General features: G+C 39.1%; 1 protein-coding gene across 3 annotated transcripts; it reads right to left on the reverse strand.

Moving 5' to 3' along the window:
* Positions 1-1810: 1810 nt before the first annotated feature.
* Positions 1811-18762, reverse strand: septin6 (septin 6; the record flags this gene model as incomplete). 3 transcript variants are annotated; one of them, XM_079228465.1, is made up of 11 exons in its annotated part: positions 18713-18762; positions 16797-16911; positions 14748-14943; positions 12630-12816; positions 10998-11159; positions 10172-10268; positions 8902-9070; positions 8542-8674; positions 8229-8419; positions 6761-6807; positions 4079-5623 (listed from the first exon to the last, which is right to left on the reverse strand). In XM_079228465.1, the coding sequence occupies exons 1-10, from the start codon at positions 18740-18742 to the stop codon at positions 6804-6806; spliced, it is 1284 nt and encodes a 427-aa protein (XP_079084591.1). In that variant the 5' UTR covers positions 18743-18762. The 3 variants fall into 3 exon arrangements, with proteins under 3 accessions (XP_079084589.1, XP_079084590.1, XP_079084591.1); XM_079228463.1 differs by lacking the exons at positions 4079-5623; positions 6761-6807 and adding an exon at positions 1811-2998; XM_079228464.1 differs by lacking the exons at positions 4079-5623; positions 6761-6807 and adding an exon at positions 3616-3640.
* Between the last annotated feature and the right edge of the window lie 439 nt (positions 18763-19201).

Genomic DNA, 19201 nt, shown 5'->3' on the forward strand with positions numbered 1-19201 from the left:
GTGTTTAGCTAGCGAGCTAACACGGGCTCTCCCGGTAAAGACGGCTAGCTTCAGCCAGCTAGCTGCTAGCCTCGAGCTAACCCGGCTGCACTTCAGCAGCAGCAACCTGCTCATATAGTTTTATATCAGATTCAGAAACCAGCATGTACGTGTGTGTCCTCTAGGTGTAGCATCCGAGACGGTCGGATTGAAATGATGCGTAAAACCTCCTGGGAGCTTCAGACACCCATTGAGCTAGCTAGCTAGCAGAAAGCCTCCATTTTCTGGTCCAGCTACAGTAAAAAACATGGCGTCTGTCAGCGCACTGACCCAGAATGCTTTGCTGCCGGACAGTTCGGGCACACTGGGCTGCTGTAAATTCACGCCAGAGAAAATACAATATAAACATATTTTAGTATTTACTGACTAATAGAATAAGGTAAGTCTCGTTTAAAAATGTGAACATGTATTACTCAGCTGATCATTATTATTGTCGAGGTAATACAATGATGTAAATTGTTAATTCTGTGAGTACTCTCAGGAACACTTCCTTCATTTGTTCTGGCACTGTACCAATACTAAAAGGCTATGCAAGGACTTGAGTAGATTTAATATAATGATATAATAATACTATATGATAATATTGACTCTTATTTCACTTTATGCCAAGAGAAGGTTTTGTTTGGTTTTAATTAATGTAATGGCAATGGAATTAATGAATATTATATGATGTACCTAATCTTTCTTTTAGCAAAATCTCATGTCCACAAATCAAAATTGTATAACTCATTGTATAACTCGATACCCTTTTTATTATGTTTGGGAATGAAACCAAGCGATATAAACTATTTTCTCCTCCAGAAACAAGACGTCTATAACAGTGAATGTGTGCACGTCCTAATGTAACTACTGTATTTGTATGGAAGGAATAATGTCTTCTGACTTTGTATTCTGTTCCCTGAAATTCTGGTTGTTGTTGTTGTTATATCCTTTTTTAAACTAAATTTATTATGATTGGTTGATGTCATATATAACCTCTGTATTCTATTTTTATAATCATTTATTTTTACATCAACAACCAATAACAACAATATCAACAATGATTGTCTCAGTAGCGAGAGAGACCAGTCCCTTCTACATCCATGTACCTCAATGTATTTACACGTTTCCTTACTTTGCTTCATCTAACCATTCCATAAATTCACCCGACAAATGTATATACACCTCCTAGCGTTGCAAACATAATTTTATTTTTGAATCTAATTTTCCTCTAAGCTGGTAATGTTCTGCAAATAAAGGTAGTACTGCCACAGTATAAAATGATGTGGTACAAGTAAAAGTATCACAGTATTTCCCTCTGAAAGATAGTGAAGTAGACGTTTCATTGCAATTCCTAAAGTACATGTACTTTAAAATTCATTTAAGTGCAGCCCTTCAGGAAATGCACTTAATGCATTTCACCATGCGCTTTCTTAAACTGTGACATGTATTTTATACCCATCAAATATCACAGAATAATTGAAACTATGTGGAATGAAATTAATTTTTTGTATAATTAATTGTCTCTTTTCTATGTCCCTGTAGTGCATTTAATTGTGATATATGTGAATGCTTTATAGCAATAATATGTGTTATCTAAGGGGAATTGATTCTTTACAATTTAACTGCTGATAATGGAGGTGTCTCACAGTTGTCATACTCATATACAGTTGTAAGTACTGATTACAGGTCATATTAGCAGAGTTTCACAGCCCACAAAAACTATAATTATAAACATGATCTGGGGTAACCATTAGTGTCTGTACACTGTAAATAAAAGTCAAAAGCTTGATATGTTTGGATACTTTTTTTTATTGAAAATGTACATCAATGGAATCAAACTAGAGTAAGATATTTAATTATTTGTAGTGTGGGAGAGTCTTTGACTACAAGAGGTGATGACTGATACTAGAAAAATGTATGGCATTTGTTTTACACCAAAATGTTACTTTACACTCAGATTCACGTCCAAAGGTCATAGGTAATAAACCACAAGTCTCCACTTCAATACACAAAATATATCCTTATAAATTATACAAATGCATGAGTATCTTTTTAATACTCATATCTGGGATTCAGTTCAACTCCATCTTACACTAATATTTGGCAAAAAAGGGAGCTGAAATGATAGGACAGAGCAAATATACATTAATAATACGCACCATTTGAAGAAAACAGCAATGAAGTTGAAATAGATTGCAAAACTGAATTATTGAGGGATAAAAAAACAAGCAGGTAAAAGCTCAAAGAGGTAATCAATTAAAAAGATGCATGCAAAAAATAAAGAATAGGCTGGTGAATATTAAAGCACAATGTGTAATAAAAAGACCATTACATGTGACCTCCATGGTATTCAACAGTGACTTGTAAACATGGGCAGCATCAAATGAATGTTGACTCTGGTAAGAATGAATATTGCTTTGGCTTTTGCATTAATTCAATTTTAGTGTTCAGAATACCTGGAACCAGGAGGTTTTCATTTAAAACTGGATTAGATTCGAGAAAACAACATGATTACTCATTATATTCATAACACGTTATACATAGTGCATTAAGTGCTTCTTGACTTGATGAGTTTGTCTCAATGTTTCAGGAGCATGTATTAATTTAAGAACCCTATTGAAAAGATGAGTGCAAAGTCCAGGTCATTGTAATTCAAATAATGATTTCACATGAGTCATGTAAATGTATTAACCCCAACTGATGATTTCTATGAACTACAAGCGTTTCTTTATATACATTAAGACATAACAGCAGATTTAAACAGTGCCCCGTTCCCAACCTGCATGGGTTTAGAGCATCACTAGGTGGTCAGAAATACCATGCGAGTCCACATAAGGCCATAATCAAAAAAAGGAGATGCAATGGGGAGAATAAAAAAGGGTCGATACAGCGAGAAAAACGGGGAGAGGTAAAGGGTGCTTAGTTCTTGCTGAAGCTGCAATCCCCTCTTCAGGTGGTCAAGACAGATTAAAAGAAGCTATATAGACAAAGAAAGAGAAAGCCAGCAGTTAGAAAGGTGGCAAAGCAGAAACTCTTAAACAAAACACACACACTTCAAGCTTGAGATGCAGAAGTGCATCTGATTTTAGGTAGAAAATTTATCTAGGTTTGATTATCATAAATACAAAGTTAGGTGGTAAAAAAATCCCTGGGATCGTAGTTGTTCAAGCAACACAATACGCATACAATTATGAGATGATATTGTGCCCACTGCTGATGATGCATGATTGTTAAACAGTGGATTGATCACATCTCATCTGTGGTCCAATTTACAAGAGGAAAAAAAGTGTTAAAAACTATCCAAATACAACAATAAATCAAGTGGAAAAAATGTTAGTAACAGCCCCAAAACTAACTGTGCACCTATAAACATAAGCAGAGGCAAAAAAAAAGAAGCAGCAGCAGCAAGAATGGAATGGCTGAGGGTGAGGTTAGAATGGCAGTGAAACACAGATACACATTAATCAAAATTATAGCAGAGCAGGTAATGATTAAGAAACCCTGAAGGATGGGGTCCACAAAGCCTCTGGTCACATTTGAGGTACTCAGTACCCACAAAGGCTGGTCCCTTAGCAAAGCTTGAGGGCTGAGGGCCTACTCAGTGCAGAGCCAGGGATTACTGCAAAGGAAAGTAAAACCACACAGACCAGTGAGCTGAGGATTAGGAGGAGGGAATGGCTCTTTGTCTTCATGTGTTTTTTACCCTGGTAGCATGTGGAAATAGTTTTTATGCAGCAATGTCTTGAATCCAAGACAATTTGATCTCTCATGAGATAACAAAAGCAACCTTTAACCTTGAAGTGGTGAAAAAACAAGTAATAACTGATCAGATCATCACACTAACGCTTATTGGCGTCAACATTCATTCCTGGTCTTCGAGACTTGGACAGTGTTGATCTCCAACTAAGAAGAAATCAGCCCGAAACGCTTCATCCTGCAAATTAAGCGTACCCATTTGGATTCTTTACATTTTTAGTCTAATCTCCTAATTTACGGCAATATTTGTCATACACAATGATTATGGCCACAGTTGTAATATTTGGTGAAAAATTGGCCTTTATTTTCTTTTGAGATAATATTTCTTGTATGTGTAACACCAATACAAACACTGGACATCATAAGGAACTACTTTTAAATGTGCCTTCAAAGTAAGTGAAATAAAAAGAAAGTTACAATTGCCCTTGACAACATTAATATATACTTAAAAAACATCACATTTGTGTATAAAAAAAGTGCAAATGTGAAAGGTAATACAATTATGCACATAACACATGACAATGAATGAGGTGTGGGAGAAGTGGCAAGGAGATTAGGCTCACAACTACTCATGCATCTGGATAAAGTGAAACAGCATCAGCAAAAGGACATAAATACCAAAACAAATAAAATCTCAAATTCATTTAATATTGTAGGTCTAAAGTCTATACAGTTGAGGTAATAATGAGTGGAAAATAGTTATATTTCTTAAGATTTTCTTAAGATTTTCATGAAATCTAATCTCCTTTTTTTGATATTATCCAATGGCATTCAATGTTTTTACATTCTGTAATTATAGTCTACATTGTTAGTGGCGGGGTCCGCCATTACCAAGGTGGATTAATTTTGCCCTCACTTGCAAGAGGGATTAAGAGGAAAAGATGCATGCATGTAATCCAGGGTTACTGTGTCATTTTATCTCATTGATAACCTCACTGTTTACTGTTCGCTCTCCTACAGCCATATCAGAGCTGTAGTGAGATGAAGTGACCTCTCTCAACTGCCGAACCACGCGATGGCTTCCATTGTGAAGCCGTCGCAGGAAACAATGTTTTCGTGATCAGTGATAAAAAAAATTATACCACTGTTTTTAGACCACGTTGGTTTGGCCTGGAAGTGAACAGATACACCCGTTGCTCTTTGGTTGCATTTTCGACAAAGTAGCAGCGCAACGGTCGATGCTGTACTCACTTGCTGTTACCAGGGTAACGACAGGCTTAAAATCGTAAGTATTATAACTGTAATCTAATAACAAACTAACAATGACTAAATACTGACGTTTTTCAGTCAGAAACTGCTGTTACTTGGCGTTTGTAAAATGTAGAATCCCCATACTGTTTGCTGTGCTTTAATCTGAAGGTGGCTGAATATTAATTAATCCATCCTCACATCAATTGACCTAATTCTTTCTTTCCTTTAATCTTCTGCAGATCTTTGACCACACATGTTGTTCACACATGTCCTACTCGCTGATGCATATTTCACTTTACCCTCAACACATTTCTGCCCATCACTACAGTAGCCATGTATGTTAATATTCAAAAAGCTCACTCCGTCATGCAATTAATTACTTAATATAAAACAAACATTTAAATTTGTATAAAAAAGTCCAGCCAAACAATTGCTTGTACAAACCATATAATATACAAGCAACATTCAGGAAAAACTGTCAAACTGATAGCAATGCCCAGCGTCTTCCAGAGAGCAGGGGGCATGTGGAGGGTTGAATTATGGGGGTTGGGTGAGGGTGAGGGTGGGGAAGGGGTACTGTAAAAAGATGATGGGGTGGAAACTCATTCACAGCAGGATGGCCACAAGGGAGCACTTTTTCTACAGGAATCCTAAGCTGGAAATGAGAGAGAAGGGCTGTTATTGCTTTCTTTTGAGTTAAAACATCATCACGACACACACTGTTTCACATGGGTGACATCACATCAACATTAGTGACCAGGTGGTATTTAGAGGAGGTCGTGCTCAAAAAGGCTTGTGTGCACAGCGGTTAGGCAAGTACAGTAGTCTACTTCCTTCAAATCAGCAAAATAATTGTATTAAGATAATTGTATTTTATTTGTATAGGTTTTGTACGTGAGCTTTAATAAACAATGCTTTTGATTGTCTTCCTCATCAAACAGCAGCTTGCTTTTGTCTATTTTAAGAGTCCTGAGCTGCTTGAGGAGTTTACAGATTGCTAGACAGATGTCTTCGTTCACTTCTACCCTCCCCAACGGTTGAGACTCACAACATCTCTCTGTGGATTTGGCTTTTTTTATCCACTCAAGAGGGAGGGGAGGCAGAGGGAGTCATCATATGGCTGTGAGATCAACAAAACATGTCATCGCTGCAAACAGAGATGGGCCCCGAGGCTGTTTGCTGCTCTGGTGTGGCCTGTTAGTCTCAGCTCAGCCTTGAATGGTTCTTTGTGCGATTGCAGGGCTGGGTGGGGACGGACTTTGGAGAGCCACAAAAAAAACCTGTTGTGGATTTAGGGAGGCAGATGGGGCAGTTTATCAAATGGGTGTGTGGGGAGCTAATAAACTGGTTGATTTAGAAGCTGGCACAAGGGCAGTAAACATTGCCAGCTCAAGGATATGATGAACACAGATGTTACCAGTGATATACTGTCGGCTTGCACTTCTATATTAGAATTACTGTGCCCATTTATCTTAATGTACTACATATTAAAAGGGCAAATTAAATGCATGTTAATTTAGATCATATATTTAATAGCTTTCAAGGTTCATTTGATTGTGTTTGCATTCTAAGGTGGAGCTGCAGAAAGGCAGTTGTGTGCACAGTCTGTTCTATATTTAGGCCAGTTGCAGGATGTCAATTAAAGGGGAAAGAAAGGCGAGAATCCGAAAACTATCATTTGGCTGATGTTTATTCTGAACTTGTTTTTTACAGCAATTGTTTATTCATGTACTGGTCATAAGTTAAAAGTCAATACCTCACTTATATTTTGAGATTGTCGGTGGTGTCTTACCAGAAAGGATGCCCCATGCAGCATGCAGCAAGAGTGGGAGGAGTTAACTGGAAAACATTACGGATGCAACATAGGTGACACATGCACTCACAGGACAGATTCACATCTACACAACAAGCAGTAATTAATAATTGTGTCATCTGAAAACCGAAGAAAACACTCAAGGATAAACAAATATTGTCCGTGTTAACACTTGAAGTGCAAGACCCCTTTTGTCGGTTTTAATCAGTGAACCACAGACAAAGCTAAAGTTGCACAGAGGCCCCCTTTTTGGAAGAGAAACTTTCGAAGCAGAGAAGAAGTGGCTGTGAAGAAAATAAATTAACAGGGAAGAAAATAAAGCAACAAGAACCTTCTCAGTGCAAGTGTCTTCTTCCATTTCTAACAGGCACGGCGTCACATCAGCTTCAACACAAAACCAGGGGTTGATTACCAACATGAAGGGACCAGCAATGTCAACAGCACTACAATTATACTCAAAACACATCTGGCTTCAAACACTGCCTGTAAGCATGAAACATGCTGTGGAAAACAGTCTCATACGCTCATGATTAGTGAAAGAACTACAGTATTAATGTCAGATATAATAGGAAAAACAAATATGGAAAATCAAGTTAATACTCTAGATTGATGAAAAAAGTGGCCACTGTGAGGAACATTGTCAAATAATTTCCACTGAAACAATTATGAAATGTGAATAAAATGTACTTTCAAGTTAATGGAACTGTCCAGTAATTATTAACAGAGTTGCAATTAAGTTATTTACACAAATCTGTTCAGAGTATTTCATTTCATGATGAGGATTTCTGACAGTTGGCAACTTTCCAACTATTTAGATGAGGACAGCGAGGCATTGTCACCAGTCACTCCTCCTCTCTGCTCCTCTTAATTTTCCACATTGGTGATATATTATGAATTCTGGTCCGCTCTCTTCGAATGGAATTTACTGCTGAACATGTTCTCTGTTATTTTATGGAGGGTAAACTGGCGCATCAGCCTCTTTCAGAAGATCAGAGTGACAGTCTGAGAGAAGTCTTTGGCTTAGCCAGAGCCTTTAACTACTCAACACATTAAATTACACAAATATTTGGGGGTTTATAAACGAGTGGTGACAGAGAAACCACTCAGTGTTTGATCACATTAGTGGGACAGACCAAAATTAAGTTCTGCCTGCAGCACATGTGCATAAAGTGGAGTGAATGCTAAAGGAGTTAGCATTTTTTCAGGATACGGCTACATATTTTAGTCTGTCACACAACATAAGAACCCCAACAACTTCTCACATATTGGCAATGATATTCTTGTACTGATTTGGCAAATGATCAACATCCTGAAATAATATGTGGCCTTCCTCTCAGGTTCATAGTATCCTGCCTTTTCCAATCCTAATACAACTGGAGGTGGTTTCCTGCGCCTGAGATGGAAGGATAGATGTAAGGAAGTCACAGGAGGAAAAGAACAAACTTACTTTTTCCTCTCTTTGTCCCTCTTGAGCGTGGTGGAGCCCCCTGCCTGCTGGGCTTGGTTCTGCAAGAGCTCTGCAGCAGTCTTTTTCTGTTTGAACATGTTGAGCTCGTCGTCCACGGACTTCCTCTTGTCCTCCAGTTTCTTTTTCTCGTCCTGGTGGAGCTTCTTCAGACGGTCAAACTTCTCATGCAGCTATGCGTTGATGAAAAAAAGACACAATACTTTAGATTATTTACAACGAGAGCAGAAACTTCCCTAAACAAGTGATGGCACATGATATTTCAGGATGGTGTGCGATCAGAGTTTAACGATACCTCTTTCTCTGCCTCTTTGAGCTCGGCCTCCTTCTCTTTGACTCTTTGGACAAACATTTGTCTCATTTCTTCTTCTTTCTTCTGCAGCTCACCCATGAACTCGTTCCTCTTAGCTTCATACGTCTCCTGAAGACTGACGCAGGAAAAAGGGAATAAAATTGAGTAACATAAACATTGAACCAAACTGTACACACCTGCAGACACAAACACAAACTGGTGCATCCCAGCAATACAAATGAAGGTTCCAATTATGAAGGGATGAAGACAAATGCATAATAAAATAGAGAGCAGAGTAGAAACAAGTAGGTGTAGGTGGAGAACATGAATATAAAATCCAGCTGCATGGGAGCAGTCTACTACCTGAAGGGCTTGCTGTCAGGGTCTGTGTCTTTGAAGCCCATCTCCTCCAGTTTGCAGCGGCGGTAGAGTTCATAATGACGCGTGTGAGTCTGCTCTCGCAGGTCCTCCATGTTCACTCTAATCAGCATTTCACGCAGCTTGACAAAGTCACAGTGATTCTCATTTTCCACTGTGAAAAACACACACATCATAGACACACATGAATGCTTCACTTAACACATCAGATGGCTTCCTACTAATTACGGATCATGTAATTAGCAATAAGTGAGCAATGGCAGAAACAGCCAACACTAGCATCACTTAATGTTTACATTAATTTACAGCAAATAATCTAATGTATTAAAACATGATAGAATGTCACAGACCCAGTCAGGACAGAATAGTGTTGATGTCCTGTGGCTTGTTTATAGACCGTGTGACTGAGTGCATGTTTACTCACAGGATGTCATTATGTGAACAGAATCAATGTCAGATAAAGGAGAGCAATACTAAACAGGGCAGTTGGTAATTATTAGGAGAGCAATGTTGTCATTGTTGTTGATGCAATCCAGCACATTATATTCAAAATGAAACAATGACTATGAGGTTCAAGTGCTGACTCAATTTTGAGGAGATATATATATATATATATATATATATATAAAAAACACAATACATTTTAGCTCTAACGTGTTTTAGCTGCAACAGTTCATTGATTAGTCAATTGACAGAAAATTAAAACAGCAACTATGTTTACAGTCGCATCATCATTCTAGTTATTTATGGCAAAATGCCAACCAGTCTGTGATTCTAGTTTCTCATGGGAAGATGTTTTGCCTTTTTTCTGTTTTATATCATTATAACTGATCATCTTTGGGTTTTGAACTGTTGGATGGATAAAACAAGACATTTGAAGATGCCATCTTGGTGAACATTGTCTCTACTTTGTGGACTTCAATAGGCAAGAAATGAATTGAGTAGATCAACTAGCTTTCTATCTACAATACATAACCCAGTCTGTTATGTATTGATCAAGTAAGTCAATAATAATAAATCGATTGAAACATCATCAGGGATATTACATACATCTACTAGATCTGTAGAAACTAAGAGCTGATGCAACACTAACATATAGTGTAATGGTAGAGAGGGTGCTAAATGAGGTTATATAACAGCTTATCAACTAGTTTGCAGCAGCTTGTTGGAGCTGAGGAGGAATATGAGGACAGGGAGAAGCTGCAGAAGAGGGAGCATGCTCTCATTTCCTGTGCAGGATGTGACCTTGGCTTACCCTGCACCGTCCCCCAGGGGTACTGCCGGGCCTTCACCATCTTGTTCCCAATCTTCACCTCCTCCGTGCTCCCCACCACAGCAAATGGCAAATGGCTCTGTGGAGCAGAGGAAAAAGCAACGTTGGTGTGAAACATTTTTCGGAACCTTCTTCAAATTTTTCATATAACCACCAACAAAATTGTACATAATGACGCTCATCTATTATTTCATGACTCAAGAATCTGAGAATATTACAACAATCTCATTCATACGTGCCCAGGATACATTCCTAACATCGCTTAGAAACTGACTATTAATAGCCAATTTTTGCAGACATCTAGAAACAGCGGGAGGATGTATGACTTGTTATCAGAACAGAGTGGTGGTCAGACTGTACAACAACAGCCAAGAGGCAAAGTCGAACATAATCAGTTCGGGAGAGTTCAGGCATTTTCACAGATCAGACCTTATAAACAGCTAAGTGAGCCTTGGCTCATCTGTCAGTGAACACAGGCCCGTTCCCACACTGCAGGCTTCCTGCAGAGTGAGCTGATTGTGCTGCTCTGAAGTCACTTCTCCCTGCATGGAGTGGCTTCCTGGCAGCCTGAGCAGACACAGGCGATGCCTGTCCTGATTCTACATCACATGTTGTTTATGCCGCTAACGCATAACAGAATTCATGTTAAAGCTTACACACAGGTAACGTGTTGCATGTGTATTTCCTTCAGATTAAAGGGAAAACTGTCTGGTCAATATTACCTTCCACGTCATTTCTAATATGAACTAAGAAACATATTCTGTGTAAAAGCATGTGGTGCAGATAGAAAGCCAGTTATGAGACTTACGTTCATGGTGGAGTTGATCTCTGCCACAGACTCATCATCAGTGGGGAATTGGTAGATCTGCACTCCGTTGCTCACCAGCTCACTGGTGATTTTGATTTTAAACTTTGCCAGCTCGCTCTTGGAGATGGCGTCCGACTTGGCAACGATTGGGATAATGTTGACCTGCATTTGTGAAATTAGGAGATGACAAGGTGCAGACAATGCTTGCAGATGTGCAGTTAAACACTAGATGTCTGTAAGTAGCATCTTTCTTTCATCACCATTTGCATAGTCCAGATTTGGAAAGCAGTTCATATAGTTTTTTTAAGTACCACAAGTTAAAACAATGCAAATCACATAATTCTGGTATTTTAGAAGATCTCCACCAGCATTCAGGTTCAGCAACAATAAAATACACCTATACCCCTTTCCTTTATGCTGCTTCCAATCCCTGGTTACCCAGAATAACCTGTGCTCTTTTCATCATTTCAACACATCACAGCTCTTTCTAGCTCCAAGCCTGAGTGTATCACAAACAATTACACATTCTTAAGCCCGGAGATAAAAATAGTAAATGCAGCAAAAGAAGCAGCAGGCTTCCATCTTCTGCTTCAGTTCACGTAAAAGCTCTCCAAACATGGTGTTAATAGTCAGACTCAAATGATTTCAACGACATTTGTGCTATCCATGTTATCCAAACAGAAAAGAAAGGAGGTAGGTGGGAAGAGAACAAAAATGCAGGCAGGGTCATTCTTCACAACTATCCGAGGAGACTTTTCCTCCAACACAACTATTTTCTACAAGCTCCATCGCCCACACATTTCCAAATTATTTGCTCTCCAACCGGAGGCCATTTAACAGCAAGGGAAGCTCAGGGTCATGTGAACAAGTAATGATTTACTTCCCTCCTGTCTGGTGGGGAATCAACATCTTGCTCATGGACACGTCAGCAGAGGTTTGTTTGTAGACCCCCGAGGTGAATGTGTAAACAGAGGAGGCTCTGCTCTGGATCACGCTGTTGTGAGCACCTGCCAGAGGGCACAGCTGCTCTGGCAAATACTGAGCCGACTCTTTGTACAAAAGTCAGGACATCCATGCAAATAAGCTACTGTGGAAAGGCACTCGCCAAAAACGAGGCTGCAGTCACTGAGCAGACTGCATTTCACAGCTGACCTACACCGACGCAGAAACAAGACCACAGCCCATTGGCATGCAGGCAGATGGCCTAGAAAAGGTTTATGACCCATGACTTGAGTAGATAGATCAAATGCTGTGAACAACAATGCAGTGCCAAAGGATTTACCTTCAGTATATCTGTTGCATGCTACAGTAAGTTTATCCCAGTTTGTAAGCATTAAAATAGTTATTCCAGAACATAATTCTTCTGCAGTACAACAGTCCTTCTCATTCAACACTAAAAAACAAAACAACAGACACCATGCATGGCTATAACATTTGTGAATCTCGCAATATTGCAATAAACTGCAGAGTTTAATACATTACAAGAGCCAGTATTAAAACCCTAACACTAATTGATCTGGAACTGATGGAAACACCCAGGATCGAAGGCAGGTATCGGAATTATCCCAAAGCTTCAAAGAAACAACAAAAACAAACTAAACATAAAATGGCATCTGGTGAAGCAAAGCTCACCTTGCTATCAAGTTTCTTCATGGTCACCAAGTCCAGGGATTTGAGTGAGTGTCCCGTGGGAGCGATGAAGTACAGGCATGCGTGGATGCGGGTGTCGTGGTAGCTGTGTAGCGTGCGCTTTATTTTCAGCTCCTCTTGTAGATATGCTTCAAACTGGGCATCAATGAACTCCACGATAGATTTGTAGCTGTCAGAAAAAGGAGCAATAGGGAAGTAATTTCAGCATATCTTTGATGCATTACATTATTAGCATCTGTCATGTTTCAAAGCAATACATGTTGTGTATATAAGTATATAAAAAAGTGAACACTAGTTGGAAATAGACAAACTGATCCCTTTCACAGGCTTCTCCAAATTTGGAGGACAAAGATGAAGTATTTTGTTTCATATACTTTTTTGTATTTTGTTTCATGAAGCATTGTGGCAACCCTCATCAACTCCGGGAAAAATATTATGAGACCATTACTTTTACATGGTATTTGTGTTCAGTAGGTCACCAGTAAAAAAAATAAACCACCAAAAAAGCCACTTAAAAATGTTAAAAAACAATTTAGTGAGCAGGCATATATTATTTGTTACTATAAACATGCTATAGTGTTTGACAATTATCCATTATGTGTTGAAGTAAAATGCCACAGCTCATACACAGTTATCAAGCAACTTCTCCCAGTTTACACCTGGTATTTACATTTGAGAGATATTTCGTGGTAAACACTAAATCTTTAACTTAACATGTTGATAGAATTGATTTTCAGTTTCGGTCTCTGCGAGGAAAGACTCATTTGGAGGAAGGTCTCACCACCCTTGGAAGACCCAACTTCAAGGTTTGCGACAAATTTAAAATTGTCATTTTCAATCAATAGACTAATACAATACATCTTTCAACATTACCTGCAAACCATACAGTTATATGTGCTACAGAAAATGGACAAAAATATGTTTGACCCCAAGCATTAAAGACTACAGGAAGCTTCACCCTTCCCAGCGAACAGATGACCAGAAACAAACAAAAAAAATTACTAAACTAAAATGAAGTATGTCCATGTTATTTATTCTATTACGGTAATTTGATACTGAACAATTTGTGAAACCTGAAAAAAACTGACGCCTTCTCATAACAGTGAGCTCGCAGAGTTGGAGGTCACATGACATCTCGCCCTAAACTTAACCTCAGAAGCAGAGTTAAACGTTGTTTAGAATGGCGCTTGGCGCCGTAGAGCGAGTCTCCGCAGGCGGCACGCAAGCTCCGAGCATGAACGGAGGCGTTTATAGTTTATGCACTGTGTGCTGCATTATTCTCCGAAATGCCAGAGGGCCTACTAACTAATTGAACTGTGAAGAATAGTAGGTGTCAGTAGGCCGTAAACCAACCTCAACAATGCCGAGGAGGGATTGTAATTATCTGTAAACTCATATCTCATATTCATGGACTACTTTATTGCTTTTGTAAAAGCCCTGTAAAGAAACAAGTTAGCTATTGCATGCATTATAAATAAACAAAGGTTTAATATCCTGTAAAAAATTTGATTTGGCTGCAAAATATATACAATTCTCATGAAGTTTCTTTATAGATTCTCCTGTTTCTAAAGCATCTAAAAACTGGCCTACTTTGTATAATCCCCAGACATGTAAATAGTGTTTTATCAGTAAACTATTTGTGACAGTCACGTGATCGCGCATGCCAAGTTACAAAAATTCAGAGGTAAGGGGTCGCGACACTTGGCCTCTGACATAGTCGCGGCCAACGCTCCGGCCACGATTACATCTGATTGCATCTTGCGCCGGCTTCACTACGGAGAGTATAAACTAAGCTTTAGCAATTAGATTGTGGATAGCAAGCTTGGTCACAATATTTTAGGTTTGATGAAATAAATCTTGTTAAACACCAGAAAAAGACAAAGCATCGGCATCTGTTTTCAGTTTGTAAGAGTTGATAGAATGAAACTGCTGTGGAAACTCCCTGAGATGGAGAGACTTGATTCCACATCCTACGGGTCGGTTACAGTTTCATTCAGGATCGGGACCAAAAGAACCTGAGCTCCCAAAGGGCTCAGAGCTCTCACAGAGTCATTGTATGTCAGGAATGTAGCGTGCATGATCAAGTGGGGATTGTATTACCTGTCTTCTTTGTTGATCTGGTCTCCGAAACCTACAGTGTTGACAACAGTGAGTTTGAGGCGCACGTTACTCTCCTGGAGCTCATAGGTGTTGGATTTGAGCGTGACTCCCGGCTGGTTGTGCTGGGTGGGCTCGCCCTCAAACTTGGTGTTGAACAACGTGTCCATGAGGGTGGACTTTCCCAGACCCGTCTCACCTAGACAACACAGAGAAATATCATCATGTTATTGAGATCCTACAAACCTTGATCTTTGCACCTCCATTCAGTCCTGACACCCTGCATATTTCCTTTTTATTTCGTCAGCTTCTGATAAATCCATGCTCAAGCTGATCAAAAAAAAGTCAAGATTCTATTTGATATATTGAAGATGCTCTGAACAAAATATATCATATATACTTACAGTCGCAAAAGCAACAGAAGTAGTTGCTTATTTACTGATAAATTCTGACATCAGTTTACTGTTAAGAGGCCGTCATATGACTCAGATCAAGAGCTCCCTCTGAAAGAAATTCTATTTTTATTCCTCACAGCTTGACCTACAGTCTAAGCATGTTAGCCCATTTTTTATGCTCCAAATTTCTCATCTTCACTCAGAATCCAAAGAAACAGATGCATCAAGGGTCCTTTTTCCTGTTTCTGAGCACAGTTTAAGTCACTATAGAAAAGTCTCTAATGCAAATAAGAAATTTGGCATCTCGTTTTAAAAAAACTAAGGGACAAACTGGAAAGAATTGCAATCAAACCTCCTATAACCTATAATAAAAATTACATAATATAAACCCTGTGCAGAAATGTCATTTGTCTGTAGCCCAATGGAACCAATGATCTTCATATTTTTAATTCCCTTTTTGGAATTTTAGACCACAACCAAAACATAGAGAAGCAAAGATCACATGTCTTTGCCTCAAGTAATGCTTGTACTAATGTGAATTGCTGCACTTGTGAGTCACAGCATTTACAGTTTGCAAGAGAAGATGTTGCTAGTCTCCTACACCATCTTTGCTTTTATATTCTTAATGTATTGTACTAATACATGTTCAGAGAGTTATGCTTTAGTTGTTATCACCCCAATATTAAGTATGTTATTAACTATGGCATTAGTTTTGTTAAAATTGTGAAAAACACAAACATTATTGTTAAGCGATATCCACTTTTCACTCGGGCACAAATATAAATAGACTCAGGTTTTCAGTTTGGAGGCAACCATCCCACTAAAAATGCCCACAAATCATCGTGCGTGTGTGCGTGCGTGTGTGTGTCATGTCTTCCCGTGTGTGTGTGTTAAACAAAAATTAGGAGATGTTTGGGGAAAAAAAACACACACAAAGTAGAAAGAAAAAACATTGCTATCCAATTGGTTACACATTTCCATTGCTCCTTGAAGATTTTGGTGCCCGAGAAATAACATGATTCTAAATAGCAAAAAAAATTGCAAAATGCAGCAGGCAGTAATGCAATGTTGCCAAAAACGTAAACATCTTAACTTCAAGCCAGCACTCACTGACACAGATGGAGTGGAAAAATATTAGAAACACCTCTCAGTATAACCCAATACAATGAAACAGCACCACAAACTATCGCCCTCAAAATGACCATGAAGTTAAATAACCACCTTTCTAATACAGCTTAAAGATTGAGTTTATTGCATGATTTTTTTGTATTAGATTTCACTAGTTGTAGCTCAGTGCACCTCATGAACTGGCAATTGAGTATATGTGAGTGAACAATCCTAGCACTAAAGTAAAAAAAAAAAAAAGATCATTGATCACGCGCTTGTATTCTAGATGAATGTCATGCTAAAATTAAATAACTACTACAATTCTGAATTTCTTACACGTACTATATACATTTTCTGTACACGTATCTGAGCATCTCACTCATCATGGTAACCAATGACAACGAGCCAAAAGGAATCTAAGCAGGTCAAATACAGAGCGATGTGCTTTGCATCTTGAGGCAAAGCCTGGCTTTCATTGAGGCAAATAAGTCATCTTTTAGCCTAAGGAGAGAGAGAGAGTAAAAGCATTTTGTACGCATGACATACTCACCAACACAGAGGATGTTAAAGCAGAATCCGTGGTTGACAGATTTGTTAACCAGCTGATCAGGCATGCTGTCAAAGCCGACATGGCCTGCCAGAGGTACAGCACGAGCACCTTCACCCTAAAATCAACATAAAACAACAGAGTAATATCGATCACTTTATGGATTGAAATGCCTTGTTAAAAGGCTATGGCTTTTCTCTAGCGGTCTACAATTATCATATACATCTAAATAATTGTTGTTCTGTGGATGAATAATCTTTTATTTTCTAATTACACTCGACTTAACACACTAGCCACAATATTTGATCATGTTAGTCTTTGAGACTGACTTCTGGTACAATGTTGCTCACTTCCTGTTTCCTGAGTTGGAACTGCCTTCCCCACAAACGAGACAGTTACAAACCACAATGTACATATATGGAAAGGTATTGTGGATAATGTGTTTAGACAATTTCAAAAACAATAAAGAGCTTTGGCAATAAATATATACTTTAAAAACGGATTGATTTCGAAATGCAAAAAGAGTCCAGTTTGCCACCAATGTGTTTCTGTGGTGTCACTTTAACTTGAACCTTTAGCTTCCTATTTTTGGCCGGTTGCACTTCCGCTTCACGCTAATTTTATACCGTTTGTACACAGTCTATCTCTGGACCAGAGTGACACAAAACACCCAAGTGTAAAAGCACTGTTGTTACATGTGTGTGGGGGCGTGTGGCTGCTGGTGAGTATCTCCATCTCTGTGAATCTCATTTCGGCAGCCCACGTCTACATTATGAGGTGCAGGAAAGCAAAGAATTTAGATTATATGGCAAAGTGAGGGCTCTCAACCAGCTAGACCTCAGCCAACCAGCCATTATGTGGCTGAACATAACACAGTGTTGCTTAATTTGCTCTCCAATGTGGCTTTGAGAGGAAAACATTCTGTTTGAGGGTCAATTTAAAAATAACTGGTCAAGCTGGTGGTACTGGACAGTTGTGGATTATTTGGATAGTTGAAATTGGCTTTAAACAGCTGAGGGAGTATTTGGGAAGCTGGGGGTAATCTGACTGGACAAACAGCCTTTCCTCTTCAGCTGCAAGTGCAACATTCCTGAAACCATTCCTGCTTTTTCAAGACATTTACAGTCAAATTACAACACACAGTGGGTTTCCATTTACTGGGCCGCAAAGAGATATCAAAATGCAAAACCGTGCTATTCTGAGCACTCTTTCTGGGTGTAGTGTCCCCTCCTCCCAAAAAGAAAACAAAAGCCAGGTAAACTTTACACACGCATTTCAAATGACAGCGTCCAAACGACGATAACCGAGAATATGTTTGGTCCATATGTTCTATGAACGTCAGACAACGCCCGACTGAAAGTTAACGGGACTTAACGTTATTTGAAACAACATAACGGAAATGAGCAGCGTCGCTGTGCTAAAAATGGGGGCGTTCAGAATGAATGGCCTCCCGACGGCTCTATAATAAGTGGTCCGTGTCCCCGTGAGATAGTACAGAATACACTAGACGGTATTTAACATATTTAATTCCACGAAGCCCCGTTTGGTTTGAACCCGTTAGTTTTAGCCATCGATATCGGAGCAGGATGTCTGGAGGCGTTAGCTCGCGGAAATGAAGATAGTTAGCGTTAACATAGAGCTACGGCCCATCAACCGCGGGTATTTTTCTTTAAACCATCTATTCTATAACATCAGATGGTAAAAGCTAACCGCCACCCAACGTCGTTGTTGCTTGGCGACGTTCCATTTCATTTTGGGTGGACTATACGTTAACCATGAACAGGGTGCTCGCTAACCTAAATATCTCCCAAACGTAACGCTAAGATTATATATTTGACATTGATATAGGATGGCAAACACATTTCAAAAGCGATGTGTTGACGGTGGAAACGGCATCCTGAGTAAAATAGGTTACTCACCGCTTGCCTCGCTATCTCAGTTGACGCCATGGTGGTAACGGAGGACGAAACCTCTGCCTCTGTCTCTAGTTAGCAAAGGAAGCTGCGCTGTGGAAGTTACGCCGAAAGGTGGCCTAGTTGGAATGTACCACTATTCGAACAGACTATTCTATTCCTGTTGCAGCTGTGCTCACATTGGGCGTTGTTTATTTGAGACAATTATAAACGCCAGATACAACTCGGCTCGTGTTTTTGAAAAATGTTTTTTTTTTTTTTAAAGGATTACAAATAAACGCTGTCCTCTGGGCTCCCCCACATGCTGCCTTTATGGTATCGTGCATTGCAAACTTGAGAGACTAGTCAATGAAAATTACAACGGAAGATGACTAAATTCAGAAACAATTTCCATCTCTGAATAGAAAAGGCTTTCATCTTGACGTTAGATAAACTACACGGACTACATTCCCAAATACTTCGGTCGTGTACTTATTTATGTACCTACATTTTAGC

Source organism: Taurulus bubalis, assembly GCF_910589615.1.
Source record: "Taurulus bubalis genome assembly, chromosome: 13".
Lineage (NCBI taxonomy): Eukaryota > Metazoa > Chordata > Actinopteri > Perciformes > Cottidae > Taurulus > Taurulus bubalis.